At 35.1% G+C, this 22,383-nt stretch overlaps 1 protein-coding gene across 2 annotated transcripts; it reads left to right on the top strand.

Moving 5' to 3' along the window:
* Window positions 1–6,941: 6,941 nt before the first annotated feature.
* LOC149553256 (T-complex protein 1 subunit epsilon) lies at window positions 6,942–21,877 on the top strand. Of its 2 annotated transcripts, none has more exons than XM_089788722.1 (10): window positions 6,942–7,008; window positions 7,128–7,328; window positions 10,895–11,213; window positions 12,084–12,432; window positions 15,237–15,369; window positions 15,524–15,576; window positions 15,756–15,858; window positions 20,768–20,934; window positions 21,161–21,274; window positions 21,461–21,877. In XM_089788722.1, the coding sequence occupies exons 2-10, from the start codon at window positions 7,130–7,132 to the stop codon at window positions 21,629–21,631; spliced, it is 1,608 nt and encodes a 535-aa protein (XP_089644848.1). In that variant the 5' UTR covers window positions 6,942–7,008; window positions 7,128–7,129; the 3' UTR covers window positions 21,632–21,877. The 2 variants fall into 2 exon arrangements, with proteins under 2 accessions (XP_089644848.1, XP_089644849.1); XM_089788723.1 differs by having other exon boundaries at window positions 6,942–7,012.
* Window positions 21,878–22,383: the final 506 nt, after the last annotated feature.

Raw genomic sequence — 22,383 nt, 5'->3', positions numbered from 1 at the left:
AGATGTTGTGCAAGTTGAGCCAGTTGCATCAGAAGGTGATATCATAGGCACACCGGATTGCATGATTGACACAGATAGTGATTCCAGTATAGTTGGGCTGGATGAAGTTACAACAGTTGAGGATACTGTCATGTTTGAGGATAATATAGTTGATCAGAAAGTGAGCATTCAGGACTTTGCAAAAAATGAGTATCAAGCACAGTTGGATGCTTCTTCACATGAGATAGAGGCTAGTAGCTCTTTACTTGGTTTGGCAAGCCAGCTGAAGACAAGGGACAAGGATATTGTCGTGGCTTTATCTCATCATGACAGGATGTATGGATTGATTGAGAATCACATTTGGATGATTCAATTGCAGGAGAGACAGAAAGGATTCACAACAGGTTCTTGTGACGACTTACAGCAGATCAAGGAAGGCATGGAGGCAATGAAGGTAAGTTACATACACCGACTTTCAGATCACGATCATCTCCTTAATCTTGTAGGGATCTATTTAGATGCATTGAAGGAGGAGGAGGAGGTTGACCAGCTTTCTCATGAGCTAGAGGATACTCGAAATTCCTTGGTGTGTATTCAGTTGGCTCTCCAGGATTCTGAGAGACATGTGGACGAGCTTTGTCTTAAGGTGAGCTCAGTTCGGGAGTTAGCACTTATAGCAGGGACTAAGTTTTCTTTTATAGTCAGGTCACATGTTGATGATTTCTCAAAGATGACAGAGTTTACAGGAGAGTCCCAGGATCTAATTATTACAGACGACACCCAGGGGGATGTTGTGGATAGTTTTGAGGACTTAGTTTCCTCAGCAATTTCTTATGGTACGAAGGGGTTGGATAGTGATGCTACAGTTTTTGATACTACGTATGTTGATATGAGCTTTGGAGTTGATTCGCAGGATATGGATGGTAATAGTCTAGAGACCAGTAACTTTGAGGATGCTCCTTTAGACAGTGCGTCAGAGGAGGTTTGTAGGAGACAGTCTAGCCAGTGCCATCATGTGTCTAGTCAGTTGAGAGTTAGTGAGCGAGACATTTCTATCGCTTGCCATAATTTCAACGCTACTCATCAGTTGTTAGCAGTTTATGGATGGGGTTGTCCTACTAGTGATGAACAGGGAGGTAGTTATCTTTCCTTGACAGAGATCCACTCTTTATGGGAGGCTATTCAGATTCTAAGACAGGATTATATGCATTTGGTAGCCGACAGAGATTATCTTATGGAGTGGGGGAGTACAACATACGATGCATTATTGGCCAAGGAAGATGAGGTGAGTGAGCTTACTCAGCAGCTCCAGGTGACTTCTGAGATTCTTGAGAGTACACAATTGGCTTTCGAGGAGTCACAGTTTCATTTGGCTAAGGTGACCATGGAGTTAGAGCGACTGCAGTCTTTACCAGATTCTGTACACTCACAAGTTGTGGTGTCTAGTGATTTGAGGATGTCCATGGTCGAGATTGTCAAAGACAGTGGAGATGGGGATGCATCCACCCTTGATACTAACATTGGCAAATCGGTTCCATTCCTACTAGAGTTAGGTTCAGTTGAGTTGGGTGCTATAGCAGATTGTTGTGGTATGCCTGACATGGCGGTGGCCTCTAGTAATGATGGCTCAGAGACTAGAGATGTTGTATCAAAGATCATGTGTGATGTTGGTGAGCCGGCAGTTGGCATGGTTCTTGCTAGTGATACTACTCCCTTGGCGATGTCTTCGGAGGTAGTAGTCAGTTCCAGCTTGGTTAGTGATCAATTGCAGTTAGTTTCATCTGGGTTGCAGTCTAAGCCACTGACTAAGATTGGCGCATTCTATCGGCATTACACTGTGAGGTATGCTCATCAATTTACCTTTGATGACCATGTTGATGAGATGATGATATGGAGATATACTTTGATTCCTAGTGCTTGTCATCAGTTATGGGATGGTTTGATGCCACAGGATGAGAGTTGTGATGGGCATGACATGGCAATAGGTTCTGCGGTTGATAGCTTGATAATACATGACTTAGAGCAGGAGTTTGGGAGTGATGCTTCAGCAGTTGTTGTTATTGATTCTACTCCTTTGGCTATGACATCTCCTGACTTAGCTGGTGATCAGTCACAGTGGGTTGTATCACTTGTTCATGGTGAGCTGTTGACTGGGGTTGGTTCTTTTTATTAGCATTATACTGCAGGGTATGTACATCAGTTAGCATTTGATCCTTGTGTTGAGGAGTTGGTGGCAGGCAGATTTGGTTTGGGTTCCATTTCTCGCTATTTATCTTGTGATGTCTTTTCACCATTAGCGGTGCATGGGAGTTATGGTTATGAGATAGTGGCCCGTAATCTACAGAGTTGTGTTAATTGCAGTAGATGTACAGTGTGTAGATTCTTTGTATTTGGTGTAGTTTCATGTGGGAGTGGTCACCATTGTTGCAGAGTTGGATTGTACATTCCATATAGACCAGTGGGATGCGTTGATGGTATTTACTGTGTTGGCAGTTTGGGTTATGTACTCTACTTGGGTTCTGATATTTCGAGAGCTTGTTTCTCATGGGTTCCTGACTTTGGAGTTTGGGTGAGTTGTATTCGCCAATTTGATTATGGATTCCTCTTGGTTAATTTTCAGAGGTTGTTGCAGGAGCCTATGTTGACTGACAGTAGTATAGTTCATGACTACATTTGGGATCCAGGTGGATTGATTGGGTTGTTGTTCGGCCATTGCTTGGGGACAAGCAATTTTGGGAAGGGCAGACTGTAATGTCCCCTTTTTAGCATTCATAGCATGATGTTTTCGTTAGCCTATTTCCCCACGGTCCCGTAGGCTAACCAGGACATTAAAGGGGCTTAGAGGCCATTTGGCCTAGATAGTTTCAGTTGCAGGTCTTCCTGAGGGGTTTTGAGGCAACTTTGAGTATACTTACTATATAGTAAGTCATCTTGTGCATGGGTGGACATCCAGTGGCAACGGTATGTCGATGGTAATTGTTTAAAATCGACAAGAAGACTTGTTTATCATTGACAAGATTTGTTATGCATTGATAAAGCTATTTTATAAAGTTAAATCTAAATATTTAACTTTATTAATGCATAGACTATAGTTTGTGGGAAATATTTAAATTAAAAGTCCCCTTTATTTTATAACACATTGGAGACATAAGTTACATAAAGGGAGTTATGTTTTATCCCACATTGAGAAAACAAAGGATGGAGCTCTTGTGAGAACACTATAAAAGAAATGGAAGAGCTTCTTTTATGCATGGTTGGAAATATCAAAGAAATTGGAGAATTTTCTGGAGGTTATGTCTCAATAGTTTGAAGGACGAAATCCCTTCAAGCTGAAAATCTTGACGCCATTGAAAGATATGGTCTTGAGATTCAACAGGGTAGCAATCCAAAAAAGTAGAAACGAAAAAGCAGTCTGAAAAAGCGGAACCGAAAAAGCAGGCGGAAAAAGTGAAATCGAAAAAGCAAGCGGAAAAGGCAAAACTGAAAAAGCAAGCGAAAAAAGCAGAATCGAAAAAGCAAGCAAAAAAAGTGGAACTGAAAAAGCAGTTCGAAAAAGTAAAGCAGAAGGGGCAGCATTGAAGGAAAATTATTACAACCATCTACAACTAGGTTCCCTTGTTAGTATTGTTTTTTTTAGGGTATTATAAGTTTCAGCTGGAAGCATGCATTATACCAGCATTGTCATTTTGGTAATCCATGTAAATGCCAAAGTCTTGGCCATATTTCATGAGCATTGTATTAGAAATTTGATTGCAATAAAAAAGATAATAGTTGCTGGTGTCATTTAAGCAATTCAATCTCATTATTTATCAGCTAGATAGTTTGCATACCAACTGTTTGCAAAAATGCTAGTTGGCTATAGGTGTTCTTTTCTCATGCTTAGATCATAATATATGCACTGAATATTGTCAAAATTAGGAGCACACTCATGTTAGGTCATTGTGTAGTTCATTGTAATCTTCTATCACTAGATTCTCATTGATGCAAATTGGAAAAAAAGTCATTTAAAACAAGCTGAAATACTATATCAGTCATATGTCTCTTGCATGTGAATTGTTTGACAAAATTCTTTGAGCCTTCAATCAACATCTTTGAGAGCAGATTTGAGGAGGGTTATTACAGTGGTATCAGAGCTTACTTGCAAAGTGTTCGACGAAATGTCAAATAACTGAAGTATAAAGATTTTTGGTGTTTGAAGAAGTTATAACCTATTGGGGTTATTACACTTTTTCCTTAGACGACCCTCACTATCCATATCTAATTGTCATCTTCTATAATTCCTCTATATACTCCGTAATTGTCAAATCTTTTGCTTCAATTTTTTTAGTCTCTTTGATAATTCTAGTTCATAATTCTTTGGTACGAACATGGGCTTAAGTATATAAACCATAATTCTCCATATAGTGATCTTAGAATCTCCATTATCTTCCCTATATTTATGTATTTTTTTCCACCATAAGGCAACACAACCCTTCAACTTAGTTTGTACTAACCCAACTCTCTATGGACCTCTAAGATCTTCAATCTCAAAGTAATCGTCTAATTCATCAATCCAATCTATCAATTTCCCTGGATGTAAATAACTTAAAAAACATGCAACATCAAGTCTATGTCCCTTACCCAACGTGTCATATCTCTGAACAATCTTTCTTCCTTGGAAGAATTTCAACTTCGACTATCTCAAGATTTTCAAAAACTTTCTCAAATTCATCTATAATCTTAAGGTTTCTCCTAGCCCTAGTCAGAGCAATTTGGATCTCAATACTTAACTCCTTTCTAAAGTCCTCCGTCATTTGTCCTGACCTTCTAGGATTCATCCTTCTAGGCAACATGTTTACAAGAATGACAATCTTCAAATTCCCCAGGTTCAACGGTATGATTACAAGTGATGATTTCTCTAATCCAATTTGACAATCTACTAACACCAACAACCTACCTTAAGAAACTAGGTCTATTCAATAACCATGAAACTATCAACTTTGATAACAAACTAACCCCTTTTTGAAACCATCCACAATTGCAAGTCAAATTCAATTCTGCCACCCCATAACTAGGTTTACAAGTGTGATCTCCAATTCTTCCAAGAAACCAATCCTTCTCTCGACACCTTGCACTAACCTTCAATTGATGTAGATTATAACCTAAACTTTTTCCATTCCATAACAATGAGGCATACACGTTAGAAATTTCAAATTCCAAGTGCTTGTTCTACTCTAATTTACAACACATTATGATACCACTTGACATGATCAAGGCAAGAGAACCTCCAAAGGAGATGTCTAACCTTGCAACTAGATATACCATAACTGAAAGGTCCAAACAAACTAGCAGTAAATGAACATCAAATGGAGAAATATCACTAGATCTCATTAAGCTAGCTTATAAATACAATTACTATATCACCATTGTCAATATGCAAATACAATAAGACAAATACACTCACTACTTTTGATAATCTGTTTACAACTCATCATCCCTCAAAATTATGATATTTCAACTAACTCTAGTCATCTCAATTGCCCCTACCTAGATTGTCTCTCCCATTCCTTCTCTGCCTAAACAAGAACCACCACCCCTACATAAATACATAATCGCCAACCACTAGTCAACTTATCCAATCATTAATTTCTAAGACAAAGGAAACATATTACAAACAAACAAGTTATGACCAAATCCATAAGAACAATGCCAAATAGATACATCGTGTTATGCAAATATAGAAGAGGGTTGATTAAACATACAATAACACAAAACTATGTGCCTTTAAGTATTACATGTCGTGAATCTTCGTTGCCAACCACAACTCATCACCCTAACCATTATAACATGAAATCCAATATTAGATTGAACTAAACTTAAGATAACTTCATCTAGAAACCTTAGAATAAGATGTACAGTTAGACATAGGATGTCCATGAAGCTTAGGTCATACCATAAGGATCACATAAGAAAATGAGCTAACTGGATTGATCACACCTAAAACAACAGAAAAATTGTCCAAATGAACAGTAAACAAATAAACATAAAGGGAATATTTTTGGATGATGCATGATTTCCAATGACCCAAGGATGCTCTTGCATTATATTTGTAGCCTCATCTAATATATTATGCTATGTTTTGTTTACCAACTAGAAATTCCCTAGAGAATGTACACACCCTCCATATTGCTTCTTCACGACTTATCACATTCCCCCTCTGCCAAGCATAATCACACTTAGTTTGTAAATCTTTTATACTTGACACTTTCTTGGAAATTATAGTTAATGATCATATATTTCTACAACACTTTTCAACTTTGGTCTTTGTTTACATCTTCTTCCTTCCGTCTATTTCACCATATTCATAAGGTGATGCAGTTTTTATAGATATTTTAAAGCTAGATCTCAAAATTGCAAATAAATAAACATATCAAGGCATCTCTTTCTTGTCATTATTGATATAGTCTACAGAGTAAAAGTAAACATTCCAAAAGGATTAGTCTTGACCCAACTCACCTCTTCTTGACCCACCTTTTTGTAGTAAGATAGATTAAGTCAAGATAATGAGACCCAAAATAACAAAAAAAACATATTTCTCATACACAATTTAAATTATAATATATTATATTAAGTAGTATTTCTATAACCATGATAAATATTAATATTAAAAACTTACAATAAGAAAAACATCTCACTTCTAATAAAAATTAGTTTGATATCAATTTTACATTAAAATTTTATTCTCAGTATTATTAGGCAAACTAATTGCCCAATCTTAAATTTATTTTCCTAAAATCCTTTATATTATTATTAATTTTATTTACAGGAATGAAAAAAATAGAAAAGTATCACATAAGAAAAAAGAAAAGAAGCATTTAAATATTTATTTTTAAAAGCCCTTAGAAACCCCGTTTCTAGACCGTACTCGGAAGCAAGCGGGATCAGAGAAAGCTATAAAGGAGTCTCTCTGCGCAGAGACATTTAGGGTTCGTCTTTTGGCGTCTACAGTTTAAATCGCATTCTTGAAAACTCTTTAATATCAACGCCAAGGTAGGTATGTTTTGTTTTATCTTGAAGTCCGCTCTCATTTTTGCAGAGATTTTTTCTTCATTTTGCTGTATTTAGAATACATCTCGGTGAAGCAAGGGTTTAAGTGTTTGCATTTTCAGATATGGCGTTGGCATTTGACGAATTTGGGAGACCATTTATAATATTAAGGGAGCAGGAGCAGAAGAGTCGAGTGAAGGGGCTCGATGCGCAGAAGGCTAACATTGCGGCCGCGAGGGCTGTTGCGAGGATCATTCGCACCTCCCTAGGTCCTAAGGGCATGGATAAGATGCTTACCAGTCCCGATGGCGAAGTCACCATCTGTAATACTTTAATCCTATTTTACTTAAATTTCTTGAAACTGTTTTTATAAAGCTTTAAAAGCCCTCTTTTGATCATCAATTAGGAAAAAATATTTGATATAGGCAAAACCCTGCAAGCTAGAGTAAATTCCTATATAATAGAGCAAAATACGCAAGCTTCACTTGAATATGGAACATTATGTAAAAGTACATAAGCAAAAACTTGCAATTACTTAATAAATGTGAGAAAAAAAACCCACAAGTAGATAAAATGTGCAGGTTTCACTAGAACAAAATACAACATGATGAAAATAAAATCTTCCAAAATAGGGTAAATCGTGCAAGCTTAACCATATGTGGGCTTGAATTAGAGCTCTTCAGCAGTAAGCCAAACCTTGAAATCTTTGATAGAGAAATGTTACATGAAATGTCAAATAATAAGTCTGAAATGTGATGCCGAATCGGTAGCTTGTGGTTGAAAAGCAATGCAAAAATGACACAGATCACAGAGACAGATTGGATTTTAATTCAAGTTTTTGTTTTAGTTTTTATAAGTGAATTCAGCTACTGGGTTTTTGTTCTAAGGGAACATTGCTACTTGCTTTCGTTTTAAATGCAATGTCCACTTTTTAGGATTGCCTTAAGTCATAAATTCCGTTTAAATAAGAATTTCAAGATAGTCAGAGAGATAACTCTGTCAATTAAAATGTCTTTCAATAAGATAAATCATGATTTAGGTCCTCCATATATATATATATATAATACAAGATAGTCAGAGAGACAACTTTGCCAAGTAAAATGCCTTTTAAGAAGACAAATCAGGATTTAAGCCCTCCAACTATATATATTTAAATAGATAGATAGATAGGTATCAGCGCTAACAAACACACCTATGAGCTTTAATCAGCAATAGGGTTCAAATGAGGGAGGATGATAGTTTAGCCTGAAGCAATCTTCACACTCATCCCAAGAGGAGGCACCTGTCACTAAGTGGCAGCCACATTGAATATCCAGCATGTGGTGGTTTGCCTAGTGGGGTGCTTGTATCTGCCCTGCCTATTCATGTCTTTTTATTGACCCCTTTTATGACTTTTGGTTTCTCCAACAATCAACAATCTTAGAGGTTGGAAGGGACATTGCAATAGGGTGCCTGGAAATATACCTATCAAGTCCAAGTGAACACTACTTCTTTTGACTTCAAGTGGCAGGCACATTTGTGATCTCATAATTTCTCCCTCTTTCTTGCATTTTCTTCTCTACTCTATGATTGTTTGCCTGGTTATGTTTAGATTGATGATTTAGAATATGCATTTCACAACATTAATTTTATCAAATGCATAAGAAATTATATATTAGAGAATACCTTCTTCGTACATGCACTCAGCATCTATCCCATGCATACATAGTTGAACAAAACTGCTATTTTGTGCAAGAAGCAGTAATCTCGGATCTGATCTATGGCCTGATCATTGATATTATGCATTTTTCTGCTCTTCATGAGCACCTATGCTAATTCTGTTACTTTCTTGAAGCACTTCCTAAATGGCTTTTTTTTCTTTATATATGCATAGAGTTGGAGGGAGAGGCTTATCTTTTCATAAAGCCCAATCCCCTTCCAAGACTTGCACCTCTTCAAAACTGAGTGCTCCCTATATTTTTAACTATAATTTGTTTAACTGATCTCAGTTGACTCTCTTTCCAATTTTTCTATTTTTCACTAGTTGGTCCCCTTCATTTATTTGCTACCGCCCATGCTTTTATACTGGTTCTTGTTTGAGATGAATATATGGTGCATTGGTGCTTAGGTTGCAGGAAACCCTCTGCACTGTAGGATTTGTACTATTGTGCTTCAACTAGTTGAATCTCTTGCCTAAATTTGTAGTCCAAAGCATTTTTTCCTCCGCCAAAACTTGCCTTGAACTGTCCCCTACTCTGTCCTGGTGTGAACTGTTTAATCACCTGTCTCTAAATTTGTGTAATGTAAACTCAGTTGAATTTTAGTTGACTGATCATTGCAAGAGTGCATACCATCTAATTATGAAACCATTGACCATTGAACAAAATACAAGAATACTATGCATGTATGGATTGAACATTGGTTATGTTGATTGATTTTCCCTCCAAAAGAGGGAATTTGGCTCTTCCTTTTTGGTTGAAGCTTAATTATTGCATAACTTGCTAATGCTGATGCATTTAACTTTTTTTGTAGCAGTGAATGTAGTCTTCTACAATTGTACACCTCAAGAGCAGTTTCCTGTTCAATGACACGTCAAGGTAGAGATCACTGAGAGAGTCTGGACAGTAGATAAAAATCTCTATTAGCCTATTAGGAATTAAAGGACGTAGGGCATTTAAAATATCACATTTTGGGGTTTGGATGATTTCTACTTATTGGGTCAAGTGTTGGCCAATGGACCACAAGGGCATTAGTTATGGAGCTTTTATGTATATAATAATATATGTAATATTGGATGCCAAACCAGTCCTTTCCTCTCATTACTCTTAGCCTTAGATGAATGATTATTTCATAGCCTGGATGCATAAGGCCTTTGGTGATGAGGGACGTTTTTATTGTTTATACACTTTTGCTCGGCTCTTTCTTTCAACTTTAGAAGAAATTTAGTGTGCATTGACTAATTGTTCATTTGCACGCTTGCGGACAGTGGTAGTGTGCAGTGTGGACATGGTTGAAGGCCCAAGGTGGGTTTTTTCAGTTGCCCGTGGTCCTTCTATTTCCTGGTCCCAGTTGATACACTTTGAATATTTCTAGTGCCACGTTCATGTGCCAGAGCTAAGGACCTTTATTTGTCAATAATTTGATTTGAAATATCTTGGGTTTAAGGCTTAAGCACCTGGTGCTTCTTCTTTAGTTCAAGATATTGTAGTTAGAAAGTTATAAACCATATTCTTCACGCTAATTCTATGATTTTTCTGTTGCATTCAATGAGGGTATTACTCCAACATAAACACAAAAATTCATAGGTTCATCTCTTTGGTCACATTAAAATATTCTATTCACTGCAGCATGTAACTGTACAAAGCTGTCTTGACTTGCCACATGTATGAAGAAATGTTAGATTTTTTTCGTGTTGACATAGTCATAAGCCATATCATTCACGCTAATTCTGGTGGAACCATCATGATTTTTCTGTTGCATTTAATGATGGTATTACTCCAACATAAATACAAAAATTCAGAGGTTCATCTGTTCGGTTGCATTAAAATATTCTATTCACAGCAGCATGTAACTGTACAAAGCTGTGGTTAGTTGCCACATGTATGAAGAAATGCTTATAATTTTTTTGTCTTGACATGTTAAACAAGTTTTCAATTATTATCATTGGTTTTTTTGTTGATATTGAATTAAAGGGCAAATGAATAGCAGGGTGCAACATCTTTTTCTTTCTTCTGTGATTGTCCTTGTTTCGACACATTTTTTCACTATTAATTATTTGTTATTATGGAACATTTAGCTGGCTTTAAACCGTATTAAGATGTATTTTAAGGTGGTGCTTCTTTGATGTATGTGTGACAATGCTCTTGCTGCTCTATATATATTATAACTGATGCGTATGCCTGTACAACAGCAAATGATGGTGCAACAATTTTGGAGCAGATGGATGTAGAGAATCAAATTGGCAAACTGATGGTAGAATTATCTCGGAGTCAGGACTATGAAATTGGTGATGGAACAACTGGTGTGGTTGTCACGGCAGGTGCACTATTGGAGCAGGCAGAGCAACTTCTAGAACGGGGAATTCATCCCATAAGAATTGCTGAGGGTTATGAAATGGCCTCAAAGATTGCAGTGGAACATTTAGATCATATTGCTCAAAAGTTTGAGTTTAGTTTGAACAATGTGGAACCTCTTGTGCAGACATGCATGACCACACTTTCTTCAAAGATGTAAGTTTGTTTGAATTGTATAAATATGGGCCTCTTGGAACTTGTCTTTTTGCATTTTGGGTGCTACACTTACCCTTTGTCCGTTTAGGTTGTGAAAGTGATACTAGTCAAAGGGTAGTGATATTTTCAGTTTGCTCAAATATTAACTCTTTACAATCATAATGTAACTCATTTACTGGTCACCGGTTGTTGAAGGATTCCAGTTGCCCCTATTAACATCTGGTTGAACTGTATTGGGCTTTTGTTGACTCTTCAATTTCATCTTCTTGACTCTAACTGCTCCTTTCTGCATTTTCCATCTTAGGCCTTTTCAGACTCATCTAATTAAGCGAGATAAATGAAATCTTGAAGATAACAAGACAATGATCCACCTTTTTCAACATCAGTTTCAAATAATTAATAGCATTTTGTACAGATGAACATACATGGTGAACTTATTAGATACACAGCCTGTACAGTGATACATTTAATATGTAAGACTAGAAACATCAATCTAGCTCTGCCAATAATTGAGTAATACACTTTTTTAAGAAGAATACCCTATTTCCTGTTTTCCCTAGCAGTGTGCAATAGCTTAGCGAAGTGCTATATGAAGGAAAAAGATGGTGCAAAATTAATTGTAAATATTTTAATTGCATACATGTTGTTTGCAAATTTGCTTTTTATAAGGTCTGGAGAAACTATAACCATATGTTGGATGTGATTCTGATTTTTAATATACTTGTTTTGAGATTTGGAGATACTGATGTCTTATCATTTTGTATGCTAATTTCACAACGAATAAGTTCTATCCTACCTGCAACTATGTTAACAACTGCTTCTTCTGAGCGTCAATTTTTTGGAATTGAAGTTGTTTTTTCTTTGATGCAGTGTTAACAGATGCAAACGGATGTTAGCAGAGATTGCTGTCAAAGCAGTTCTTGCTGTTGCAGATTTGGAAAGGAAAGATGTTAACTTGGATTTGATTAAAGTTGAAGGAAAAGTTGGTGGAAGGCTGGAGGATACAGAGCTGGTTGAAGGCATTGTCATTGACAAAGATATGAGTCATCCACAAATGCCTAAAAAAATTGAAGATGCAAAGATAGCTATCTTGACATGTCCTTTTGAGCCACCAAAGCCAAAGACAAAGCATAAGGTTGACATTGATACAGTTGAGAAGTTTGAAGCTTTACGGGGACAGGAAAGACAATACTTCGATGATATGGTTCAGAGGTGTAAGGTAATAAAGATCTGTCATCTTACTTCAGAATCTTTCCTATTGGTACTTTAGTGTTAAGTTTTCTTTATAATTTACCAGTGTATGAACCATGCTATTCCAATTTTGATGATATCATTATCTATAGTCGAGTAGTCTTTCGGAGTTCACTTCGACCACAGTTTTGTCACTTTGTGAGCTGGGACTGCCAGCTGATATCAATGAGATGTCTCTTCTGACAATTCTTTATGAAAAATACACTTCAGAGAAAATAAAAATGAAAGTAGAGTTGAAATATGTTTTTAATATGATTCAAAGGCAATTTTAATGCATGGAAATGAAAAAAATAAGTCAATGAATGTTGACCACAATTCACTGATTTTGTTTTAAAAAGCAATTTTGACAATTAGTTGCGGAAAGCCCATTAATTTTGTTTTTTTAGCAATTAATCTTTGCATTTTTTGTGATTAATCATATATTTTTGGCAATTAATTGTTGTTTTATTGATGTTTTCTGCTTATTTGGTTGAAAGTATTTGGAATTCTTGTCTGACTTGGTAATCTGTTCATGCTTCTGCAATAAAATCATCAATAGTCTTGGTAATCCATCCATGATACTGCAAATTTGAAATATGTTCTTTTTTTACCATGAAGGAATAACTAGATGCATAAATCAACAGTAACAATAGAATCAAGAAATCATATAGACTTGATTTACTTGGAGAAATCCTTACAGAAGAAAACTCAATTGGAGAAAGAGGACAAGTATGTATAAATTTTTGATGTACATGAGACTATGTCAACACACCAACACTTTGTGCTTTGTAAAAACTTTAGCGGCAACCCTGTACTCATAAGCAATTGTCAATAATATATGAAAACACCACAAATAATTTCATCCAATGAATGGATTCCAAAACCATGCTACATGAAAATATTGCCCACCCACATTTGAGTTAATTTAATAATTTCTCAAGAACAATAAACACATTAATATCTTCACATGGGTGTCACATGGGCTCAATCAATGAGTCTCAAAATTGAAATATAAATTGTAAGTGCAAATGCATCTTTGAAAGCTCACATTCTCAAGTCTAGCTCTCCATTTTGGAGTCCTAAGTCATTCACTCAATCTCTCAGAATAAAATTCTCTCCATCTTCCTCTAGCTCTTAGGAATGATGAAGTGCCTTATTTGATTTAAAAATGAACCATAACAATGTATTCTGTGTTTCACCTCCTTCACAAATGTATATGTCAGCATATATTATGCTTATTTGCTTGGATGTATCATAGGCATCTAGGTAGACCTTACAAGAGTATTGGATACACATAAAATATGCATAACATTGTGAGGTAAATGACACTTTAATCCTAATTTTAAATTCATTTTCTTGGTTGTACTGATGATAGTAAGTTGACAATGACACAGTGTAATGGTTGAGCCCTTGAGTCTGTGATTTGAAATTTCTCAATATGGTGATATGGTTGAAGAACTCTTTTATACTTTTCCCTAAATTATTTCATTAGCTTGGTAATTTCACTTTGGTTTTTATGTTTAATGCATTTTTATTTCAAACAGACCTAGAACTTTTGATCCAGTGTTGGATTATTCCAACCTTGGTATAATACTGTTTCTGGAATCAATTTGTGTATTCTTTATTGCATCAACATTTTGGAACACACTATCACAGTGTGTTTCTGAAGCATTGATGTGAAAAAAAACACAATCTATTCCAGAAACAGCATTATATAGTACTATGAATTGTGGAAAACCATAATTTGCAGACTTGGACTTGGAGAGTACTCTGGAAGCCCAAAATTTTCAACTTGGCAAATAAGAAAGCACTAAAAATTAAAACCTCCTTAAGAAACATATTTATTGTGTAAATTTCAATTACAAAATGTATTTGAAAATTGACATTTCGGAGAGAAAACACATGGTTTAATAGCAAAAGCGACATGTAAAAAATACATTTTAACCAGTGTTTTACCTTTGTTAACATTTCTACCCACAATTTTTGTGCCTATAAAAATTCGAGAGTTGAACTTGTGAAAACTCACCCAGCAAAACAAAACAGAGTACTTAGCTATGTGGAGAGTACTCAGAGAGTTTGCAATCTATGTGGAAAACTACGATCTTTAATCTTCCAACCTTTACCAGTGTGCTTGTCATAATATTTTTAACTTATCACAAATTAAATTTGGTTGCTCTCATTTATCTCCAACACTGTGCTTCTTGATGTTTTCCAACACTGCTAAAATTTGCTTCCAACACTGTGCTTCTTGATGCTTTCCTTGATTTAGTCTTTTTAAATCATTCACTATTTTAGTCTCCCAATTCATTAATTTGAAGGTTTAATCTTCATCCTCCCTACCTTATTATTGAATTTGATACATCTATTATTTAGAGAGATTGAGAAATCATCAGATGCTATGTAGATGTGTTTACAACAAATTGATAATGTAGTCACATATCAATTGTTGACAGCATCAGAGATGTCCAATCTGGATATATTTATTTTATGTATGCTTCAGTAACATTTTTTTCTCTGGCAGTTGCATCATTTTTTGGCCAACTTTCTGTTACATCAGCAGTTGTGGATTACACTTATGGTTATGATAAGATAATGACAAGGTTATGGTCTATTATTGGTACTCAATTGCTTATCATGGGCTTTAAAGGAATAGATTCTTACATATTTTGTGGATGCAGAATATGTGCTAGCATGTTTTGTAAAAGTACAGTAAATTTGAATGCAACTAAGATTTAAGATGTTTTTGAGTATATGTTGATAAAAGCTTACTTATATGTATGCAATTTATTGCAGGATGTAGGGGCAACTCTTGTAATCTGTCAATGGGGTTTTGACGATGAGGCAAATCATTTGCTGATGCACCGGGGCTTGCCAGCTGTGCGATGGGTTGGTGGAGTGGAACTGGAGTTGATTGCAATTGCAACAGGTCTGACTATGAATGTGTGGATATTGTTTTTTCCTCAAACATATAATGCCGAATGCATTATTTTGTATAGCCATATTTAAATCAGGAATGTAGATGCTGGGTTTGTGTCTTATTTATGCTCTTTGAAAGACAATTTTTTCTTGCACTTTTACAGGTGGACGAATAGTTCCAAGGTTTCAGGAGTTGACATCAGATAAGTTAGGGAAGGTACTGTTGCCTATTAAGGTTGCATTGAAATTGTGACACTTGTAGTTTTGCTGTTTAGTCTAATAATGTAATGTTCTGGTGTATCTGCTTCGGCTATAATATGAGCTGAATGGTTCAAATTAGTTCCTTTCTGTTCAATTCCTAATGCAGGCTTTTTTTGGGTAATTATTTCTGTTTAGGCTGGACTTGTGAGAGAGAAAGCATTTGGAACAACAAAGGATCGAATGCTATACATAGAACACTGTGCAAATTCAAAAGCTGTTACTGTTTTTATTCGTGGCGGTAGGTTCTTCTGGATTGTTATTAATTGTTTTCCTTTGATATTCAAAATATTCTATCAAAGAAAAGGACAACTGTTTTACAAATTTTAAACAGGTGAATGCAATCAGGGAAACCTTTTTTGTCCATTGGGTGCTTAATTTGTAATATAGCTGTACAAGGATGCTGTTTCTTTCATGCCATTCCCGGACTACAAAAAGCTTCTATTGATTGTTTGTTCAGTGGGGTTAGAGGCTAGGCATCATGTGCATGCAGTATGCAGATAAAATAATATATTGTTCTCAGTTGTGTACATTCTAAAACTTCTAGATTATCAGTTTAGGGACATAATGCTGCAAATCATTCTTGTTTGCAAAGAACTGTGCATTTGGACATGTGGTAAAAGATATGAAGTGTCAATTAGTAGAGATTTACGTTACCTTAAATGATTGAATGGTCATGTATCATTAGAGTTAGGTGGATCTAGGTTGAAGTCAATGAGTAATTTTAAAGGGTGAGATGTATATTAACATGAATAATTCAATGTTCATTAATCATTGGTTTAGCTGTATCATTTAGTAGAGTGAGGTTGATCTAGAGTGAATTTGATCAATGATTATAACAGGTAAGTTAATCATTATACATTTTGGAGGTCAGTTAATATGTATAATTTCAAGAAATCACTGCCTCGGTGCACTTATAGACAAGTATTTGCAAGATGCCTACACATGGTTGTTCCAGCATGACTAAGGCATAGCTTACAAGACAATTTCAACCAGTGTTTTATCACAACTACCATTTTTACTTTTATTTGTCACCTATTATTATATTGTAATTTTATAAGTCCAAAATTTGAATTGCCTTTGTTCTCAATTTCTACAAGTTGCAAGTTTTTAACTGAGTGGAACTGGACTGCACTTTCCTTTGTCCACTTAGTTAAGCACAACTTGTTGGCTGTAACAGGAGTTGGTCTATGTGTGTTCCAGTATGTTTCCCATAACATATGCAAGTTGAATGCACATAGGGGGTGATGAAGAATGTGCTGATGTGGATGATTCTGCTGCATGGCTTGTGATGGTTTCTTTAGAGGATTTGTCACTGTGGTTCAAATGAACCATTCAATGACATGGATGCTCCTGAAGATTAGTGATTGTTTTTCTTGTTTAATTAAAATTTGATATGGAATAATTATTATCTATATCACGATCACCTGTGTCTTCATTTTTCTTGTTGCATCACACAATGTTATGACCACACCCACTTTCAGTCATTCTGAACTCATTCATAACTAAACAAAATACCCTTCAACACCAGCAAGTCTTAAACAGACATCCGATCCATAGTTAGAAATTCAAATAAAGCAATTAACTGAGCAGTTATATCCTTCAAACAAAGAATAAATATTAACTAAAGAGTCGAGGGCCATCCCAGGTATTATGAACATTAAAGAATAGTACTAGAAGAGAAATGCATATCAAAATTATATTACAAGGGATAAAATAATATTTATAATTAATTGTGGCAATGGGATATTTATTTTATTAAGCAAAAATAAGGAATTCTAGAACAGGACGTTATATATGGCCAAACCCAGCTCTAACAAACCTGGGATTTTTTTGCCCTGCCAGTAAACTTGAACTCCTTGCTGCTGCTGCCACACAAATATTATTGGTATGGGCAAAAGCAGTTGTACCAAGCATGAGAAAATTATCTTAGGCAGACTTGCAAACCTGAACCCTTGGTCACTACTTAAACTGACATCATATGTAGAAAGTATAATTCATGCTGTGCAGTGTGATTTGGATAGTGCACTTCTCCATACCATCTATGTAACATGAGTAGGCTAAGCTGCCAAATTGGGGACAGATACAGGTACATGTACATGTACATGGATGGGGTACATCATGACTATTTCTTCTTAAGGAGTTGGGTACGTTCAGATATGCCTGTGCAAAAACATATATTAAAATCATAAATATATTACATATTTGCAGCCTAAATACAGGAAAAAGGAAAAAGTGTACAAGTCACAATATTCAAATTTGAGTTCGAGTTCAGCAACTATAAATTTTGGATGAAGTTTGGAAAGATAAAAAAATCGACATTGAACTTGACTATATAAATTTATCTAATGAAAAATAAGCAATATATCTACGAATTATCAAAATAGTTTACCTTTTGTAAGTAAATATTGAAATCGATATGGATATAAAATAAAACAAAATACTCACTAGAATTCATTATGAAACATAAAACAATAACCAAGGTTGCATGGGTACTTGGGGTACGGGTATGAGTTCAGCTATTTTTCGAAATAGCGGACGGGGGTACTTGGGCACATCAATTTTATTGACAGAAAATCTGAAAATATGAGTCATGACAATGGTTTTCCTGGTTCCAAAACAAGAACAGTGATAAAGTATGCAGATGTAATGTATTGTTTTCTGTTTCAGATTTGCAATATGTTTGTAAAAGTAATATATGCCAAATGTCTAGATGCATAACAAAGAAGGCAGACTTTAAACATAATCAAGAAGATCATAAATCTTATAACAATAACATATTGCAAATGATAAACTTCTGATTTTAGCAGTGTTGAAGTTTACTGTTAATCTGTATTTTATCAAAGTCTCAAACTCATTACATTGAATTAAACTTGATAAACAACAAGCTGATATACAAACAAAAAACCGAAACAAAAATCAGAGATCTTAATCAAGGTCCTTAGCTATGATGCTCTCCATTGAGAGCCCAGTACTTGGGTACGTGGGTAAACATCCTAGGGGTGTGGGTACTTGTGTATACATGCAACCTTGACAATAACTAATATTTTTTAATTACTATAAAACAAAATAACTAATGGAATTCTATTACAAAAACATAACAACAAAAAAAACACTAGTTTTTTTAAAACATAAAATAAAAATATATCAATTTATTAAATGTTAAAAAGCAAATAATAAGGACTAAATTTTGTTTAATTTAAACGACACATGGCTAGTGAAGTGAAATCTATGATTTTTGAATATTGCCATTATAAATGTATTTGGTTTAAATTTCAAAAAAAGTGTTTTTCATTTGTTAGATTGTTTTGCATCTTGGAAATGCAAAAGGCTGGCTTCATTCCTGTGCAGTCAGGAACATTCACACCTCCCTGTTATCATGTCTTCAAAGTTCAAACTACCAAAAATTCATTTTGCCCAAACTTCAATGTTGCCAACCCCTGGTGTATCGCATGTTCAGATCAGCGTTATATTTGTTCTGCCCTAGCCACTCTTACCATTTTAGCTGACGAATTCTAAATGAACTTCAACCAATGTGATTAATTTTTTAAAACTATGCCGAATTCCAAACTTAAAGCCAAAAATTTGGCGAACCTTGTGATAGCTTATAATATTAATTTTCTCATATACAATTTAATAAATTGATATTACAACAGAAAATAATAAATATAAAACTATAAATTAAAACAATTATATATTATACAATTTTACTATTAAAATATATAACAAAATGAATTGAAAATAAATAGATACAATATAAATAATTAATCACTAACATTCCATAGGAATTTGAAGAAGTATCTGATTCTCATACGTTGCCTGGAATTGACAGTTAAACTGGATGATTCAGCAACCTAGTGAGTAGGCGTTGGAGTGGCGATACCGTGATACTATCCAGTTTGTATTTATTGTGTCCTGGCCTTGCAGTTACTGTGGGATGATACCGATGCCAAAGAACCTACCTGTGTCTAACGAATCCTCTAAATATCAAGTTTTGAAAAGTACGTTCCATGGCAGAATCGTCACTATTTATATTCTAATCTGTTGTGCCTCCTGAGGAGTACTTGTCATACCAGAAAATAAGCAAAATGCCAAAAAGTCAATAAATACTAGATTATTACTTGTCATACAAGAAAGTAAGCAAACAGTCAACAAATGTTAGATAATTCTGCCATTTTGTGCTTGGCTAAATAAATCAGAATGTAATTAGTTCAGTTCCTCTCTGTATGGCAACAGTCAACAGATGTTAGATAATTCTGCCATTTTATGCGTGGCTAAATAAATCAGAATGTAATTAGTTCAGTTCCTCTCTGCTACTAAAAGTAAATAACATGAATGACAAGTATTGACAACTCTGATACATGTGCCAACCAAGTTATACTGTCATTTAGATCCTCTACTATCTTGTCTGTGCACATGTCTAATATCTTCTAGTGAGCAGAAACAAATTTGGGTTGGGTAAGTGCAATTCTAGTAAATCATTTCATGAGCTTTTGCCCCTTTACATTCACAGAAAAGTTCCTCGTCCTTGCTGTAACCTTTGTTTTGCAATAAAATTAAGGTGCAGACTAAAGTTTAAAGTTTAAATATATTTTGTATTTTAAATTTTTTTTTTCTGCAACTTTAGTCTGCACCTTTAATGCATTTGTATTTCTATGATCATCCATCTGGCAGATTAAATGGACTGGACATCATCCGTATAGTCTCTATTGCTAATGAGATCATTGATGATGCCTTCCAATTCCTTCAGTCAAAGTGTACTGGATGCTCTTATTTTTGGAGGCAGCCAACTGCTTTACCATTCAGAATCATTCAATCAATAATTTTTACACCTCCAAAGTTATCATTCAATTGAAATTTCTGCTTTGATAATTATATGCTTCTTTATTAGATGCCATAAAACACCAAAAGGATGACGGAACATGTATGCAACACATAATAAGTACTGTCTGATGTTCATCAAGAGATGATATCCATTCTTTCTTTCCCGGGATTAAGATTTGTTAATCTGTTCTTCTATGTTCTCTATTGCTCTGATACTTTAAAAAGCATTTTGTAAATAAACTAGGAGTTTTAAAATATGTAATTTGATCTAGTATCTTTTATGATTTAGGGTGTCTGGAATTAATGTCTCATTTTTATGGTTTCAGGAAACAAGATGATGATTGAGGAGACAAAGCGAAGTCTTCATGATGCACTATGTGTTGCTCGCAACTTGATTCGGAACAACTCAATTGTGTATGGCGGTGGATCAGCTGAAATTTCATGCTCCCTTGCTGTAGAAGCTGCTGCTGATAAGATTCCGGGAGTTGAACAAGTATGATTATTATATTTGTTTTGTATTGATCTTAACTGTTGAGCTTGGTAGCTTCGAACCTAAAATATAGTCCGACACCATGTTGTATTGGTGTCTTGCTTTTTAGTGCAAGCACTTGTAATTTTTATCTTTTTAGTGCAAGAACTTATAATTTTTATCAGTTAGCATGCTTTTGACTGTTTGAATATTGAATAGAGTAATATTAATGTCCTATTGTCCAATGCAGTATGCAGTTCGGGCATTTGCAGATGCCCTTGATGCTGTACCAATGGCTCTTGCAGAAAATAGTGGACTGCAACCCATTGATACTTTGACAGCAGTTAAAGCTCAACAAATCAAGGTAATGGCTATATTTCCTTGTGATTTGATTCATATGGCTATAGAGGTGCAATTAATGGTTTGGAGCTATATAAATGCAACAATTGTATTTGGGAATCTGTCTGTTATCATAATTAATTTATGTGGAAAGATTGATGCAAATGAAGGGCTGTGTTGTCTGATTCTGTGAATGATTATTTGCCTGCAGGAAAATAACCCTTACTTGGGAATAGATTGTAATGATATTGGTACAAATGACATGGTGGAGCAAAATGTATTTGAGACTCTAATTGGCAAGAAACAACAGATTTTACTTGCAACACAGGTGGTCAAGATGATCTTAAAAATTGATGATGTAATCTCACCGTCATCGTATTAGATTACAGTGTGTGACTGAAAACACTTATGTTGGTGAATTTCAGAGGAAACTAGGCATTTTTTAATACTGAAGCATATTCATGATGATCTGCACACGTGCTGAATGCTTGTATTGTGTGAGTGCATGTAAATCAGGATTTTTCACAGCGCATGTTTGAGAATGATATGCCCTGAATTTCTAAAATTTTTTCAGATTTCATTTTGAAATGGTACAAAAGACAAGAAGCATCTGTTCCGTTAGAGTAAATTTCAAAGTTTGACATGTTAAATCAGTATATCAGAGGTTTGAGAGTGGCACTGTTGATGTCCTTGTTACAACAACAATATGAATCCCACACATGGTTGCTATAAAAAAAATGCAGTTTGTGTTGAAGTCCAAAATAATCTTCTCTGGGCTAGTTACAAAGTATTTAATGCTCATTTTTCCCAAAGTGGGGAAACCATGATTTAATTTTGGGTTGATTAGAGTATCCTGAAGGTTGCAACTTGTATCTTTTCCAAACTGAGTTTTATTGGATTTATTTTGAAGTGCCTATGGTGGGGGTCATACTGTTTTCATTCTATTATTTTAAAACAGGGACACATTTAAGTACATAAGCCAGCTATGATAATTGTCGTTGAGATTTATATGAAACTCTATTCTGGTAAAGCATGATCAGTGTGGTTGTGGTGAATGGCAAGAAGATAAAAACCCATTTGCTCTACAGAACAATTATATCCTGGCAAACTGCTTCAATTATTGTTTTCTTCTTG

The sequence above is a fragment of the Cupressus sempervirens genome, chromosome 6 (assembly GCF_028749045.1).
Source record: "Cupressus sempervirens isolate cs-2001-9-10 chromosome 6, ASM2874904v1, whole genome shotgun sequence".
In the NCBI taxonomy this organism is placed as follows: domain Eukaryota; kingdom Viridiplantae; phylum Streptophyta; class Pinopsida; order Cupressales; family Cupressaceae; genus Cupressus; species Cupressus sempervirens.
The sequence above is the reverse complement of the archived record's forward strand: the minus strand, read 5'-3'. Positions and strand labels throughout refer to the sequence as shown.

What these genes read in the sequence shown, in the direction of transcription:
- LOC149553256 (XM_089788722.1), top strand. Translation starts at nt 7,130, where the DNA reads ATGGCGTTGGCATTTGACGAATTTGGGAGACCATTTATAATATTAAGG. An exon ending in ATATGGTTCAGAGGTGTAAG is followed by an intron (nt 12,433 to 15,236) that starts GTAATAAAGATC and finishes AATTTATTGCAG; the next exon opens with GATGTAGGGGCAACTCTTGT. An exon ending in GTTGATTGCAATTGCAACAG is followed by an intron (nt 15,370 to 15,523) that starts GTCTGACTATGA and finishes GCACTTTTACAG; the next exon opens with GTGGACGAATAGTTCCAAGG.